The sequence below is a fragment of the Pestalotiopsis fici genome (genome assembly GCF_000516985.1).
Source record: "Pestalotiopsis fici W106-1 unplaced genomic scaffold PFICI_Scf_6, whole genome shotgun sequence".
In the NCBI taxonomy this organism is placed as follows: Eukaryota; Fungi; Ascomycota; class Sordariomycetes; order Amphisphaeriales; family Sporocadaceae; genus Pestalotiopsis; species Pestalotiopsis fici.
Window position 1 is genome coordinate 678,580 of NW_006917096.1, and position 18,108 is coordinate 696,687.

At 28.3% G+C, this 18,108-nt stretch overlaps 1 protein-coding gene across 1 annotated transcript; it reads right to left on the bottom strand.

The window, feature by feature from the left end:
* Positions 1–222: 222 nt before the first annotated feature.
* On the bottom strand, positions 223–877 carry PFICI_08685 (uncharacterized protein; the record flags this gene model as incomplete). Its single annotated transcript, XM_007837266.1, has 2 exons — positions 223–276; positions 329–877. The coding sequence occupies 2 exons, from the start codon at positions 875–877 to the stop codon at positions 223–225; spliced, it is 603 nt and encodes a 200-aa protein (XP_007835457.1).
* Between the last annotated feature and the right edge of the window lie 17,231 nt (positions 878–18,108).

Sequence of the window (18,108 nt, forward strand, 5' to 3'; positions counted from 1 at the left end):
GTCAGCTAGTCCGTTGAGAAGCAGGAGCATGCCAAGATGTAAGCCAAGATGAAATTCTGGACACAAACTTCAATATCTGCAGCCAAGTGCTGATAGTACATGATGATCTGATGAACAATGGACCCCACATACTACAATTCAATCGATAAAATCATAGGCGCTCAATCCGAGCAGTCGCTTGGCTGCGCCAGTAGTTTGTTTGCATGACCACGGTTTCGTTGATCAGTTCTTCCAAACATGTCCCATTTCCGCTCGACACAGTACCATGGCCAAAAGCTTCACCTACGTCAGCATAACGTTTTATTTTTGAACTGCAGGAAGATCTTACCAAGCTGAGATCCACCCCAGAGGCTGCTTGAACACTCCAGACGCTCCTGTCTTTGCCACCTCTAAGCGTGACATCGTTATCCTCGATCTTTGTGATGGCAGCAAAAGGGCAGCCATCAACACCCACAGTCGTTGTGAGCGCAGAATGATCCATTGGCATCATTTCGACTCGCACGTCTTCTCCTGCCGTGGTGCGAACAATAGCCGTGATTGCCGCATGTCCCTTTTTGAGAAATGCCGCGTGCTCAAGGGAACATAGCTTTTGTCCGTCTGGACTCTCAACAACCCAGCCATTCTTGTTGTCAAATTTGTGATGGCGAAAGTCGAACAGAGCTCTGCCCGACGAATCCAACACTTTCCGGCGCCAACTCCAAGACGTGCCAATAGCGGATCCCTCGACACGAAATAACACCTGCTCACTGCTATCGAATACAGTGACCTTCCTGAAGGTACTGTCATGGCAATGAACCGTGAATGTCGTTTCGCTTGTTGACACATATCTGTCAGTCATTGAGACCGCAGGGGTGGGAGTTTGTAACGAAATGTTCATGATGTGAGCTCACACCCTTCGTACAGTCACCTTGGCTGATTTAGGTGTAATTTTTCAAGGAAAAAGAGGTGCAGGCGCTCGTAGCTTTATACTCATTTTCAAGTGAAGCGCCACAAGGATTCAATATTATAGATACCGCCTCCGTCTATGACGTGAAGCGGCAATTCCTGAACACATTCCTGGCAACATGTCAGCTTGGCAACATTTTAGCTTGCCCACATGGGGTACTCCTCTAGACATAGTTTTTTTTTTTTTTTTTTCAATAATGAGATACCTTGGTATTCATCGGGAATGCTTAACTAGGTACCTAGTCATTGATCGATCACTTTGGTCTTTGTTCTGGACCCGATCAACTGGGTGTACCTCCAAAATATCATTTATAGCAACGATTGAGCACAAATATTAGCGATGCAGTTTCATGCGGTCCCCTTATTCCGATCCCTACTTGTTGCACTTCCAGCTCATTCACTCCCAAACACGCCGCGGCTATTCTTTGCCGTAACTGCATGGTACGCTCACGAAAACAGCAAAGTGCATCTCAGATTTGACATTCTCCTCCAGTATTTAGGTTTGATAGACCGCTAATGCGTTGCGCTGAATAGTCATTTGGGTGAGTCCCGTTCCATTTCGGCAAACTCGTCAAGATCGCATTTGCCACTCCGTTGACCGGAAGGTTAATCCGAAATGCTCCGGTAAGGCGCGGCTACCGCCAATATTATAATGCCCCGTTCGAATCACGACTTTTGAGCACAAAGCGGATCGAGAAATTGCGCAGACATACTTGCTGTTGAATTCAGGGTACAAGGTGTAACCTGACTACGCGCCGTCATTGACTTAGTTTTGGGATAAGCAGAGTAATCATACTTGTCAGATGGTGGATTATGGTTCCCATACACTGGGGTGTGCTTGAGCACACGGATCAACCCCATAGTGTTCAGATAGATGTACGGGACCTCCCGGGGATTAGCCGGGGCCACCCAAATAAGCGTACACCTCATCAAAACTAAGAGGCGCAGAATATAGATCAATACATCACACAATTGACACCCATATCAGACCAGTTTAAACTCCAATAGGAAAGCACCACCTTGATCAACAATTAAGAGTCTCACTGCCTCCGCCGACTAAAACTTGAGCGTAGAGGTCAAAGGTTCAAATCAAGTGTCGACCACCTAACCAAAAATAACAGCAACGTAACGGAGCATAAAATGCAAATGGAACCAAGTTCTCCAGCTCGCCCGTAAAAAGACGTCCAAGCTGAGGGGGTGTGTTAGATAAGTGCTAATAAGCGCATAATGACTAAGAACCAATCTTTTGTGGTGCAGTGGTAAAAACCCCACCATTTGACAATACTCTATAGTTTTCCAGGTGTACGGCCATATTTCTTGGCGTGGCGTTATTAACCAATTATACGGCTATATTTAAGTAAAATCGGGCCTAATCGTTTTGCTTTTTGCGGCTTTAAACTTTTTTTACGCTTTTAAAATAGCTTTAAATTTAAATGCATTAAATAAAATAATATTTTCCGCTATTATTTATTAATTTATATTAAATTTATATTTTTCGGTATTAATTTAATGCTTTCGCAGCGCTATAAAAGCGTATTTTTCTAATTTGCTTTTACGCTATTTTTAATCCTAAAGCGTAATCCTTTTAACCGTAAAGCGTGCCGTTTATTATATTCGGTTTATATTTATTAATAAATATATTTTTACGGTAATTTTTGGTAATTATTCGTAAAGCTATATTATTTTACGATTTAAATTTAATTTAAATAAAATTAAAATTTACTTTTAGGCAAATTAGGAAGGCTTTTATTTATTCCTTTAGTTTTCGTTTTTTTTTTTTATAAACTTTTTTTTCCTTTTTTTACGTTTTTTTGCGCTATACGTTTTTTATTTACCTTATTTTTTTTTACGATAGCGATACCTGCTTTTTTTATTTATATATTATTATTAAAATATATTTTTTGCCGGTTTCCCTAAATCGGTGCTAACGTTTAATTTATAATTACGAAATTTAAATTATACGTTTAGGCTTTAAAATATACGCAAAAAAGGCTATTTATGCTTATTATTATTTTTTTTTATATATATAAAATAAAATTAAAAATTTTAAATTACTTTTTAGCGTTATTTTTTATATTTTATTTTACCGTAAAAAAATCGCTTAAAAGCCGTATTTAAAAAGGATTATTTTTTTTTATTTAGGTATAAATTTAGTTTATAGGCGATATAAAATTAAAAAAAGCGCCCGGAGCTTTCCGGTATTCGCTTTTAAGCGAATTTTATAATATTTTATATATTATATAAATTTAAATAAAGCCTATTAGCCGGATATTAAGGCGAAAAATAATTAAAAATATTTTTTATTACGGGTTATATAAAAGCTATATTTTTAAGCGTAAAATCCTAAAAAATATTATTAAATAATAAATATATACGAAATTATATAAATATATTTCGGTAATTATCGTTACCTAAAATATTTTTTTTCCCGATAAACCTTTTTTAAACGATATAGCGGCCTTTTAAACGGCTATTTTATAAACTAAATTCGTTACGCTTATTATTAATTTAATAAAGGATAAATCGGCTATTAAATTATTTATATATTTTTTATTTAACGTATTTTTAACCGAAAATAAAACGGTTATAATCGAAACCGAATAAAATAAATAATTTTAATCTAACGTTAATAAATATATTTAAATATAAAATATAATTATAAACCCTAAAAACAATAACGTTAATTAAATTAAAATTAATAATATTAAATTCGTTCCGTTAGCGGTATATAAGCTTAAAAAGCCACTTTTTATAAAAAAAGCAAAAAATAAAGCTTAATTTTTTTTAGGCCCGGATAAAACCGGGTTAAGCCGCCCACGTAATATTTAAAAAAATATTAAGGCTAAAATAAATAAAATAAAAAAATATAATTTTAACGTAAAACGGCAGGTTTTAAATAAAGCTAAGCGTTATATTACGCAATAATCCGTTATAAATCGCGTTTTTATAGGTTTAGCGTCGATAAAAATAGTTACGCCGCTATATAAATAAATAAAGTTTGCTAAAAATAAATTAATATTAACGCCTAAAGCCGCGCTTTTAAATCCTCGCATAACCCGTAAATATACGGCCGCGGAAGCAAAAAACGACGATAGCAATAATTCGGAGGCTTTCGTATTTATTAATAGCTTAAAACGCTTTAAAAGGTTAGCGAGGTAATTTATTTTTTTCGATTTAGCGAAAATATATAAATAAATAAATTAGGTTTAGGTTTTTTTTATTAATCGACGTTTTGCTATTTCCGCTTATATTTAATATTTATTTTTATTTATATTAATATATTATATAATTAATATTATATTTTATTTATATTAATTACCGGTTTATATATCGATAAAATTATATTAATTTATAAACGGTTTTTTTATATTATATTTAGCCCGATATAGCGCGTTCGGTTATATACGCGCTTTTTTTATAAAATTTATAAATTTATAATTATCGTAAATTTTTTTTAATACCCGTATTTATTTATTAATATTATAATTTTGCTAAAGCTAACGCGTAAATAACGTATATATAACTATTATAATCGCGATTAATTTTTTAAAAAAATTAAATTTAACGCAAAAAGCAATTTATATAAAAATTGCAAAAAAGGTATTAGCTATTATAATTTGCCTAATAATAAACGGCGTTTTATTTTTTAATCGATTTTTTTCCGCGACCCTTCGATTTCGAAACCTTTTAAACGAATTTAGCGAATACCTTTTATTATATAAAACCTTATTATTAACAAAGGCCTGGATAAATAAAATTTAGCTACGCTAAAAAATAAATATAACCTAAAATTATTCGATTTTTTACCTATAGGCTTAAATAAGCCCGATACCGATTAAAAAATATATATCGAGGCTAATATAATTTTTTATAAATAAAGTTTTAGCCCGGTATTCGCGTTCCGGCGCCTAAATTTAACGGCTAAATATATTATATAGCTTTTTATTAATAATCCGCTTACGGTTTTTAATAACGATATTAGCGTTATAACGTATTAGTATAATTATTATAATGCCTTTTATTAAAAAAATAAAGCTATTAAAGCTAAGCGTAGCAAAAGCTTTAAATTTAGCAAATATTATAATAACGGCTAAATTGTTTTTTAGCCGCTTTTAAAACCGCCCGGTTTTTTTCGGGCGCTGCTTTTTAGGCATAATATTTATAATAAAGCGTTTTATAATGCTTTACGGTAATATAATACCGCTTATTCGTTTATATTTATATAGCTTTCGGTATTATTTAAATTTAAAATACCCCGATTTAGTAATAATAACCTTAATTATTATTATATATAAAATGCTTTTTATTATAAAACCGGATTTTTATAGTTATAGGCTAGGTTTAAGCCGACGTATTAATAATTATATTTTTTAAACCCGAAAAAAACCGTATTAATATAAATAAGCCTAAACGATAGCTTTAATTTAAATATAATACTTTAGCTATTAAATTATTTTTATTACCGTAATCCGTATATAAAGATTTATACGATTATTTAGGAGCGTTTTGCCTAAATAATCGTCGAATAGCGCCGTTAAAGTTTAAACGGCGAAACCTTATAGGTTATTTTAAATTTTAATTTTCGTTTAATATTAAAAAAAGGCGTAAATCGCCGGCGGAAAAATTTTCCGGTTGCTAACGATATTATTGGCTTTTTCCCGGATTATACTAAATCCGAACGCTAATATAAAATAATTTTAGCGGAATATAATTTTAGGGAATTTGCGTTAAAAAAGATTTTTATAAAATACCCGTTATATATACCGTTTATATATATTTTAATATAGCTAAATAAAGGTAAAAAATTCGAAATAAGCTTAAATAAGCGTAAGCCGTTAAAAAAAGCAAAAAATATAATAATTATACGGGAATAATTTTAATACTATTTTTATTATCGGAAAAACGGCTAATCGGTCTTATTTGTGTTTAAAAAGCTATTTTAGTAATTCGTCGTTAATATTTAGGCTATTACGGAGTAAAACGCTTTTTAATGTATTAGGAATAATTAAAATAAAATTTATATTAATTTTCGTAATAGCTTTAAAAATGCTTTCGCGTCCGATTACCCTAATTTAGGCAATTTAGGCATTAAAAATATTTATTTACCCGCGTTTTATATCGGAAATTTATATAATATATACCGTTATTATTAGGATTTTATATTTATAGCGCGCTATTTAGGTAAATTTATATTTTTCGTTATTTTTACCGCTAATCCGAATTAGCTAAAAATAAAGCGTAAATTATTTTTAAAATAAACCGTTAATAATCGGCCGGATATTAGTATTTATATTTTCGATTTAAAGCGTAAAAGATTATTACGGGATATTATTAAGCTAAATTATTTCGGTAAATACGCTAAATATATATAAATTATTAAATATTAAAAGCGTAATTTATTTTATATATATTTATTAGTTTTTTTAAAGCTTGCGAATCGTAATCGGCTATTAAATCCCGCGAATATCGATAAAATAATTCGAGTAAAGGTTTCCGGTCCCGATATTAATTTTAATAGCGCTTTTCGCAAAATCGTTTTTGTTCTAAGGTATGATTGGTGGATCATAAACTTAAGCACAAGGAAGCGTTCGTATAATTCGTAAAATCAGGCCGTAGGAGTAGTTATAGGGCTATATAACTGATTTATTAAAGCTTAAGGAAAGAATAATTAACTATAAAGGAATAACTACCTTTTATACCCATAAAATCAACTAATAAAAACATTCTAAAATATATTACTAATAAACTGGATTTATAATTAAGTTAATTAGTAATAAAGTTAATTTATAATCGAAGAAACCATCGAAATTTATAGATTTTTATAGTATGGGTTACCTTATAACCCAGGGCTATTATAGCTAGGTGCACTGGCCATACTTAGTGGGGCTTAATCCAATGGAACGTTTTACTAGATTCCAGTGGGTTCCAGTGGCCATAATGGCTATAATAGTTAATTATAATAATTTATTAACTATATAGCATTGTGAATAATGGCTATAAATAGTGCTATACTAACTAGAGGTTAGTATAAGGTAAATTCTATTGATTTCCTATATATCGTTATTTAACGATATCTCGATAGGTTTTATAGCTATTATAACGATATAATATGCGTTATAAAGCTAATTTTATGCATTATACGATGCTATATTAATATCCGTACAATACTCCCCTTATTAAACAGTATCGGTTAAATTTAACAATTTGATAAATTTCTAAAATTTATCTTTAGGAAGTGGCTTTATAAAGCCGTCTGCTAGTATATCGTTGGTTAAAATATATTTGATTCGAATATTTTTATTTTTAACCTTTTACCGTACGTAAAAATACCGTATAGCCGTATATTTAATACGTTAGTAATATTCTGGATTATATGCTAAATTTATAGCCCCCGTATTATCTTTTTTAATTAATATGGTATTTATATTAATTCCGATTTCCGTAAAAAGATTTTTTAATTATATTGCTTTACGGGTAGCCTGCTTTAGTCCGTTAAATTTAGCTTTGGTAATTAATAAAGAAATCGTAAATTGCCGTTTCGATTTCTAATTTATCGGCCCGTTATTTAAAGTAAATAAATAACCGGACGTTAATTTACGGGTTTCGTAATTACTAGCAAAATCGGCATCGGAATAACCTATTAATCCGGGTTTTATTTTCCCGTTAAAGGTAATTTTAAAGTAGTAATAGGATTTTAAATAATTAAATACCTTTTTTACCCTTTTTATCGTGGTTTTCGATAGGTTCTGTATATATCTGGCTAAATATGCTATAGGGTAAGCTAAGTCGGGCCTGGTTTAGACTATAGTATATATTAATCCACTTAATAAATGCTAATATAAGTGGATAAATTCTTTTGAAGCCGGTTTTTCGTTATTTTTATTTTTTAACGTATATAACGATTTTGGAAATTTAGGGCTAAGTGGTATATTAGCCGGTTTTATATCGGAAAATCCGTTAATTTCTAATAATTTTTTAAGGTAAATTGCCTGGTTTATACGAATTATTTTATTTTCTCGATTTTTTTTAATTTATATACCGAAAAAATAAAAAATTAGTCCTAAATCTTTTATTTTGAATTTTTTCGAAATATCCTATTTTAATTAGTTAATTTTACGTAAATTAGGGCTAAAAATTAGGAAATTATCTACGTAAGTTATAATAAAAATATTAGATTTTTTATTATAATAAGCTAATTCGTTTAAAATAAATAAATTAAATCCAAGCTTTTTTAGGCTGTTTTTTAGCGTAATTTGCTATTAGCGTAGATTTTATTTAAGACCGTATAAGGCCTTTTTAAGCTAAATTACTTAGGAGTCGTTGTTTTTTTAACCGAAATTATTTAATTCCGGGTTTTCGGAAAAAAATTCGGATAATTTGTTTATAAGGGTAATATATATTTTTTCGTATAATTCCCCGTTTAGGAAGGTACCGATTATATCGATTTGTTCGATTTCCTAATCGTAATAGGCTGCTAAGGCTAATAAAAGCCTTTAGGTAGTGGATTTTGTTCCCGTAGCGAACGTTTCGAAATAATCGATTTTATATTGTTGTTCGAATCTACGTATAACTAGTTTAGCCTTATATTTATCGATATTACCGTTTTTATCGGTTTTCCTTTTAAATACCTATTTTACGGATAATAGGATTTTACCGGTTTTTTGGATTTTATTTCGATCGATGGTTTAAAAAGTCTTTTTTTAAATTAATTGCCGTAATTTAGCGTATATAGCCTGGTTTTATTCTTTTTTTTAGGGCTTTTTAGCGCTTATTTTATAATTTTCGGTTCCGTATAGCCTAAATTTTTAATAATTAAATAATACGAAATATCGGCGAATAATTCGTCGTATTTAACGAATTTATTTCGTTCGGAATCCGTAAGTTTCGGAAGAATTACCTTAATATTCGATTTATTCGGAATAATTAAAAAAGTATTATTAATATCTATAAATTCGGAATTTATATTAGATTTATTATTTATATTAGATTCGTTTCCGGATAAGTCCGGTCGATCGTTAATTATGGATTTATTCGTAATAAATCGAAGAATTTAATCGTTTCCGGGAGGTGGATTCGTTAAATCTACCGTTTTCGGGATTATTAATTGGATAAATTCACCGTCGGTGGAATTTTTATTTGGTGTTATTTCCTGATCCGGTAATTCCGAATCTGGTAATTTCTCCCCCTTTTTTCGATTTTCAGGTAATAATCGAATATAGGAGGTCCGTATAATCTGTGATTTATACGGTCGATCGGGAAAATATACGTAATAGATTTTATTACCGTTATATTTAATTATTTTCCCGTTTTTGGTAGTAATTCCGAATTTATCGGAGTTTTTACGGATTTTTTTCGGTTTATAAATTAAAACCGGTGTTTTTAATATATGGATTTGGGATAAATCAGGCTTATTATCCCGTTTTAGCCAGAAATAATCGTAAAATTCCTAGTAGGGGGTAAGTGGACCGGATGCCGTAATAATAAAATTTATTAAATAAATTACTGCTTTTGCAACGAATTCCTAGAGGTTTTTTAGGAGTTATAAATCGATAAAAACCGTTCTGGTTTTTTCGATAATAATCCGGTTCGTACGTTCGGCTATACCGTTTTATTTTAATATATAAGGAGTTATAGGTTCGAAAATAATCCCTTTTTCGGTTAAATAATTTTCTAATTTAACCGGGGAAAACTTTTTGCCGTTATTTATGCGAATAGTATTCGGATATTTTCCGAATTAGGTTTTGTAATATTCGATTTTATTTGTTACGATATTAAATATATCGGATTTTTTTTTAGAAAATTTAATTTCCTAAAATCCGGTTTTATTATCCGTAAAACCAGTTATATATTTATAACCGGAGTAGCTAAAAGGGGTAATATAAACCGTATTGATATAAATACGATATAACGGTTTATTGGCCTTATTCGGATTCGTACGGGGTTGGTTTCGGGTGAATTTACCCGAAATATAGGATTCGCAGTTTAAATCCTTTTTTTTTAATTCCTTTTTAGGAATCCCCGTAATTATTTTAGCTATTTTAGCTAAAATATCGTAGCTAGGGTAGCTAAATCGTTTATGCTATTTTTCCGTAGCTATAAGGAAATTCGAATAATTAGAAATTAATTCGATTTTTTTAAAATCCGTGGTTTCGTTAGATTTCGTATCCGAATTCGGTTCCGGGTAACTTAAATCGATTATACGGGCTTTTTTTATTATTTTTAGTAGATTTATGGCTAAATATGCTATATTAGGCTTTGATTTATTAGCTAGGTATAGGAAAAATTTACGTTTTTTTTGATTTAACGTGGTAAAAAGCCTATTTTTAGAATTGTATAATTTATTCCCGCTTATAATACCGCCTTTTTAGTAATATAATTAGCCGGATATAATGTTTAGCGGAAATTCCGGTATGTAAAGCACGTTTAATAGCGTTATTTTACGTATTTTCCGGTTAATTTCGAAGGAAAGCGTAATATTTCTAATTCCTTTTAGAAATACTTTTCCACCACTTATAATTATCGGTGAAAAATCCGATTTTATAGTAAAATTATCGAATAAGTGCTTATTATTCGATATATGCTTTAAGGAACCAGTATCGTATAACCATTAATCCCTAGGAACGGAGGTTAATTTCTTTTTTAATTTATTCGAAATATTCGAAAAAGCATAAAACGATTCGTCTTCGTCCGAATCTTCGTTACGGGGTAAGTTTCCCTATTTCTTAGATTTCTGGTTTGTGGTGGATATAGTCGAATTTAAGTTATTCGATTTATTCGAATTATTCGATTTTTTCCATTTATTCGATTTATTCGAATTCTTCCTATTTCCGCTTTGGGTTCCCCGTTAATTTTAATTAGATCGGGGGAACCGGGATTTTTTATTATTATCGGTATAATAAGAATTTCCTATAGCCGTATCCGGATCCCGTCGGTTTTTATCCAAAATATCCGTAATTAGCCTTTCGAGGGTAGGTGGATTTATAGATCGTAAAGCACTGCGTTAACGGTTAGCCTATATAAGGTAAGCTAATTAGAAGGCTGCAATAAAAATCGTCTTTTAATCGATATTATCGATTTTAGCCCTAACGCTTAAAAGCTTTAAAATATATTTTTTAAAAATAGATATAAATTCGTTTAACGAGTTATAGTTCTCGAATTTAATAGTGTAAAATTCGAAATATAATTGCTGACGTAATACGGGTCCGGTGCCTTAATAGGCTGATTATAAAGTCGATAAGGCTTTATATAAATCTATTTTATCGAATATTAAATTTAACGGTTCTGTTATTAAATTCTGACGAATTAGAAGCAGTGCCTGGGCTTTTTAAATATCGGTTATACCGTTATATATATCGGTAGTTTCAAAAAACCGATCGATTCCTAGTAGTTTAAAATATAACTGCAACGTGGATTTCCACGTATTCCAGTTTCCGGATCCGGAGAGTTTCTGTTTCTCCGGCATCTGGCATCCGGCAATAATACGGATAAAGTTATCCATTTTGCCGAATTTTTGCCGTTACAACGGTATAATTATCGTTAAAAACGGTAAAGGAATCGTTAAGAAAAATGAAAATAAAAGAAATTAATTCTTTTATTTTATCGATAAAGTGTATAATAGGATCCAGGTGCTATAATATGATATAGCAGGTGCTATAGGGTGCTATAGCAGATCGGCTATTATAGTTTTCGATATAATTACGGCTTATATAGGCTTATATAAAGGCCTATAAGAGATCGGCTACTATAACGGAATTCCAGAGTCTACGTTGAATCAACTCGTCTGGGAGAGCGGCTATAGTTTTCGATATAAAGTCCGGTTCCTAATATAATCGATATTATACCGGACCGGGCTTATAACCTGTTTTAAAGTATAATTAGTGGATTATAAACTTAGGCATAAAGAAGCGTTCGTATAATTCGTAAAATCAGGCCGTAAAAATAATTATAAGGCTATATAATTAATTTATTAAAGCTTAAGGAAAGAATAATTAATTATAAAAAATAATTACTTTTTATATTTATAAAATTAACTAATAAAAATATTTTAAAATATATTATTAATAAATTGGATTTATAATTAAATTAATTAATAATAAGGTTAATTTATAATCGAAGAAACTATCGAAATCTATAAATTTCTATAGTATGGGTTATCCTGTAACCCAGGGCTATTATGGCTAGGTGCACTGGCTATATTTAGTGGGGCTTAATCTAGTGGAACGTTCCATTGGATTCTAGTGGGTTCCAGTGGCTATAGTGGCCATAATAGTTAATTATAATGATTTGTTAACTATATAGCATTGTGAATAGTGGCTGTAAATAATGCTATACTAACTGGAGGTCAGTATAGGGTAAATTCCACTGATTTCCTATATATCGTTATTTAACGATATCTCGATGGGTTTTATAGCTGTTATAACGATATAATATGCGTTATAAAGCTAATTTTATGCATTATACGATGCTATATTAATATCCGTGCAATAGTTTTTAAATTTATAATTTACGGTTTTTATTTTGCTAAAAGGCATAAAAATTTAAATACCGTCGTTTATATTTTTTTATATATAATAAATAGCAAATATTTTAAAAAATTCCCGAAAGCTTATTTTTTAAAAATTATAATTTGCGAAAATAGCTATTTTATATACCGGCGACGCTTTATAAAAGATATTCCAGGCTTAAATAATAATATAAAAAGCCTAAAAGGCGTCGATAATCGTTAAATAGTGCTTTATAACCCGTACCTAAGCCGAAAATATTAGGCGTATATTAATATTAAAATATATATTATTATAAAAGCCGTAAAATATATATATAAATATATATATAAAAGGTTTAATTAGGTTATAATAAAATTTAGCGAAAATTTATAAATAAAAGATAAAATTACGGATTATATTTTTAATAAATATATTAAGCCGTATAAAGCTTATTAGCGTTTATTAAAGTTTTTTACGCATAATTTATTTCCGGCCGTTAAATCGCTTAATATTTATTTATTTAGCTAAAATAAGCTAACGTTTAAGCCTAAATTAAATAAGGCTACGGTTTAAAAAAAAGTTAATAATAGCCGGATAAAACTAATAGCCTAAATAAATTTTAATCGGAGCTTTATAAAATTTTATAATATATTTTATTTAAATTTTTTTTTAATATATAAATAAAATAATTCGGATTCGTTTTAGGTTAAACGGAAAAATAAAGGCTATAACGCGATCGGAAGGATATAATAAGTCGGTCCTTAAACCGGCGAAAAATTCTAATTACGCTTATTATTTATTATCGTTCCCGGCGCAAAAAATTTTAATAACCTAATATTTTTCGATAGCGAACGGTATATTATATTTAAAAAAACCTATAAAACAAAAAAACTAATTAAAAATAACCGGTATTAAAAATATTTTTTCGAAAAATTAAAAGATTTTTCGAATAAAAAGCAAATAAAAGATATTTTTTGCTATATTTTATTAATTTAAAAAATCGATAACCTTTTATATATTTAGGAAAAGTTTTATAAATATTTATATAATAACTTTTTTAAATAAATCGATCGTTTAAGCGGCTAGCCGGCTATTATTAAAAGCTTTTATTTAAATTATAATTTTTATTTTATACGTTGCTAATTTCTTTTAAGCGTGCCGTAAAAATTTATTAGGCTATTTTTAGTAGTATTCGATTAAGGATTTATAATTAATAATCGTTTTTTATTAACGGAATTCGATTACGATCGGGTTTATAAAAAAAACGAATTTCGCCTTAAATTTAGCTTAGCTTAATAATAAATAATAAAAAGCGTTCGATTATATTATAAAAGCTATTTTAATAAATTTATTTAGCGTATATTTTTATTTATAAAAACCGGCCGGAATAAAAAAAACCTTTTTATACTAAACGCTTTATTATTATTACCGTTTTTTCGGTAATATAATTTTTTATATAGCGTTATCCGGTATTACCGCGCTATTATTATTAGGGGGCAAAATTATTTATTCGAAGTTTAAAATTTTTATTTAATTTTATTTAAATTTTATTTATATTATTTCGCAAAAAATAAACGAAGCCTAGCTTTTTTAAAAAATAGCTTTTATTATTTAAAATAAAGTAATTATATAAAATAAATATTATTTTAATACCGTTAATAGGATTTTACGTAATATATAAAATATAAATTATTTTTTCGGGGGTATATTAACCTTATTAGGTAGCGATTTTATTTAAATCTTATTTATAATACGTAAAAATAGCCGCGTTTAAATAATTAAAGCCTATTTATAAAAATCGAATATTTAAGCCTAAATATAAAAGCTATTTTTAATAAAAAATATATATTTATTATAAGCGAAGCCCGAAAATATAGCGTATATTTAATAATTAAATTTTTTTTTTTATTATTTATATATAAACGGTTTTATCCGTTTACTAAATTTTACTAAAGTTTTCCGGCGCTAAAACGATTTATTCGATTACGTTTATTTATGCCCGACGTTAGCTAGCGCCGTAATATAGCTAAATATTTTCGCCCGTAAAACGATTTTTTACGCTTATAATACCCGGGTAAATAATATAAACGAAATTTTTTTAAATTATATATTTAAAGCTATTAGGGAATATAATTTAAAAAACGAATTTTTGCTTAATAGCCTTTTTAATATCGAATTGCCTTTTACGGAATATTTTAATTCGTTAAAACCTTTTAAAATGCTTTCGGTTAAATTACGGCTTAAAATAAAAGCTTTTATTATGCTATTACGCAATTTTTCCCCGGATACGGAAATATATAATAATACCCGTTTTATTATTATTAAGCTTTATCGGTATATTATCGAAACTAAAATATTCGGCGGTAAATTTTATAAATAAATAAAGCCGATTTTACGTTTATAGCTAAATTAAAATAAAGATAATTAGCCGTTTCCGTAATTCCGTAGGTAATTTCCGGTATAATTTAGTTTTTTTATAATTATTAATAAATTTTAAAGGTAATTTTTTAATATAATAAATATTAATTTATAAATATAGGTTTTTATATACGGTTAATTTTATATAACAATATCCCGATTAACGAATATTAGGAAATTAGGAGTTTTATTAAACGAAGAAATTACCGTTATAAATAATATCGTTTATTTAAAAATGCTAACGTTTACGGGGAAAAAGCGTAACTAAATATTTAGGTTATATAAATTAATTTTAGCGTATTTAAAAAATTTCGGAATTTATTATTTACGATAAATTTTAATTTATATATTTAATAAAAATAATTAATTTTTAAAAAAGCAAAATCGGTTATAAAAGCAGGTTTTCGGGCTAAAAAGGTTAAATTTATAATTTTTATAAAATTATTTAAAATATATACGCTGGCTTTATAAATATTATTACCGTTAAAAAATATTTATTTTTGCCCGATTAGGGTCGGAAATCCCCGAAAAACGCTATATAATATTAAACGCTAAAAAATATAAATGCTAAAAAGCTTATAATTTAGTTTATTTTAAAAAATACGTAAACGGCTGTAAAAATAATTAAAAAATACCGATTATCGTTAAATAAAGCCGGAAATATATAATAGAAAAAATATAAAAATGCGCAAAAAATTTTATAATATAATTTATTTTAAAAATGAATTATCGACGCCGGAAATAACCGGGAAAAGCCGAATATAATCGAAAAAATTATAAATTTTTATTAGTTTTTTAATAATTTTAGTTAATATATAATTATAAAATATTATTTAGGTTAAAATTACCGGTCGTATAAGGTTAAAAGGTGCCGAAAGGCGCTTAAAGGTCCTTTTTTTAAAGGTTTTTTTTGAGTTGCGTTTAATAGAATTTTTTAGGTAAATTAGCGGCCGGAAATCGTCGAAAAATTATTTTTATATATTTATTAAAATAATAAAAATATTGCTTTTTTTAATTATTATAATAATAATTATTATAAGCTTTATTTCCGATTTTTTTTATAACCGTATAAAATTAAAAAAGGCCGTTACGCTTTATATAGCGTTTATAAGCTTTCGATTTAGCTAAAAAAACGCCGAAAATAGTTATTAAACCGGCTTTAATATTAATAATATTAACGCTATTATTTTTTTTATAATTAATATTATTTGCTATTTTTCGGGGTCGAAAACGGTTAAAAACGGTTAAAAATTTATTTTAAATTAAAATTTAGCTAAATATTAATATTAATGCGATTATTATCGGAATAAATTTAAAATATATTTTAAAACGAAATTTTATTTTAACGTTATTATAAATTACCGTTAATATATTTTTAATAATTTTCGATATTTTCCGGGATCGGCAAATTTATTATATACCTAAAATTTACCGATTATTTTAATAAATTTAAATATATTATTAAAAATTTTAAAAAAGGCGAATACGGTTAAATTATTTTATTCGGGGATTTTTGGGTTTTTATAGCTATTATAAAAAATAAAAATAAAATTTTTTTTATTTTGGCGTTAATCGTAATTTTTCCGACTTTTTCGGCGTCGTAAAAAAGCGGAAATTGCTTATTATTTCGCAAATTTTTGGTAAATATAATAATAGCGCTTATATTAATAGTTTTAAATTTGCGTTTAATTAGGGTCGAAAAAGCCTTTCCGGTTACGGAAAAAGTCGGAAAAGGCTTTTATGCCTTTTTTAACGTTTTAAAATTGCGAATGCGAATTTCCGCGGTTTTAATATAAAATTCGGTAGCTTATTTTTTGGCTTTTTCGTTTTTATAATCCTATTTATAATTTTCGGCTAAAACCTATATTATTCGGGTTTTTTCGTTTAAAGCCGAGGTTTTATTATAAAATTATTTAAATTTTTCCTTAATTTAGGTTTTAATTTTTTTAAAAGCTATAATTAATTAGCGTAAAAAGGCGTCGAAAGCGCCTAAAAAGCGTTAATTATCGTCGAATATAACTAAAATAATCCGGAAATACGGCTAAAAAAAATAATAATATACGGAAATTATATAAAATATCGTTAATATTAATTTTATATTTTTCGGTGCCGGAAATAATTAAAAAAAACGTAATAGGAATTTAGGGAATTTAAAGCCGTTAATATAAATTAATTATATTTAATTTGCTATTATATATAGTTTTATTTAACGTTATTTTATCGTAAAAAATATAAAAAAATTATAATTAACGTAAAATTAGTTTTAAAAGCCGAATATAGCGTTAATATAAATCGGTAATATTTATAAAATAAAAAAATTATAATCGTCGTAAATATAATAGCATTATATAATACGGCTATTAGCGTTAAAATTGCGCCTAAAGGCGTATATACGCCTAAATAGCCGTATTTAGTCGTAAAAATCCTAAAAAAATCGCATTTAGTGTAAAAACGGTTTAGAAATATAATTATTACGATAAATTAGCTATAAAAAATATACGCGGGTATAAAATAAAGGTTTATAATAATTAGTAATTTACCGGAAAAATAATAATTTAAAAAATTTAAAATTATATAGCTAAAAAACGCGGAAAAATATAAAAATAGCCGTAATAAATCCGATTTACGTATAATTATATAATTAAAATTAGGCTTAATTAGGAATTAAATATTTTAATTAAAGTCGATTATAGCAATTACGATAATTTTAATAATTACGTAGGTTTTTCGGTTATATATAAATTTTTAATAATAAAAGCGATTTTGCATATTTGCGACTTTTTATAATGCTTTTAAGCTTAATTATTTTAATATTATTTACGATTTTAGCGTTACCGCGGTTTTCTTATAATTTACGGTATTTTTAAAATTCTAGATTTTGCTATTATTCACGGTATTACTATTATTTACGGTATTTTTTAATACCTGGATTTTGCTATCGGTCGCGGTTTTATTATTATTAATATTTTTTTTGCGTAAGCAAAAAAAATCTGGCTGACAGGGTCAGCTAGTACTATCTATGTTTTATTTTGGAGAAAGGAAGGAAATGTTGATATTTGGCTGTTGTCTGATGTTGTCCTAAAGTTGAGAGCAAGCTCGGTCACCGAGTAGTCATCTCCGACTTTGCTAAGTCAATGCTGATCAAGTTATTACGAGTGTGCACCCTTGCTAGAAGACAAACCTTCAGAGGGCATTATATGGGGCTGACCTCCAGCTGTCAGCAGCTAGTTAGAGGATCACAGTCTTGGTGATGCTCCATCAA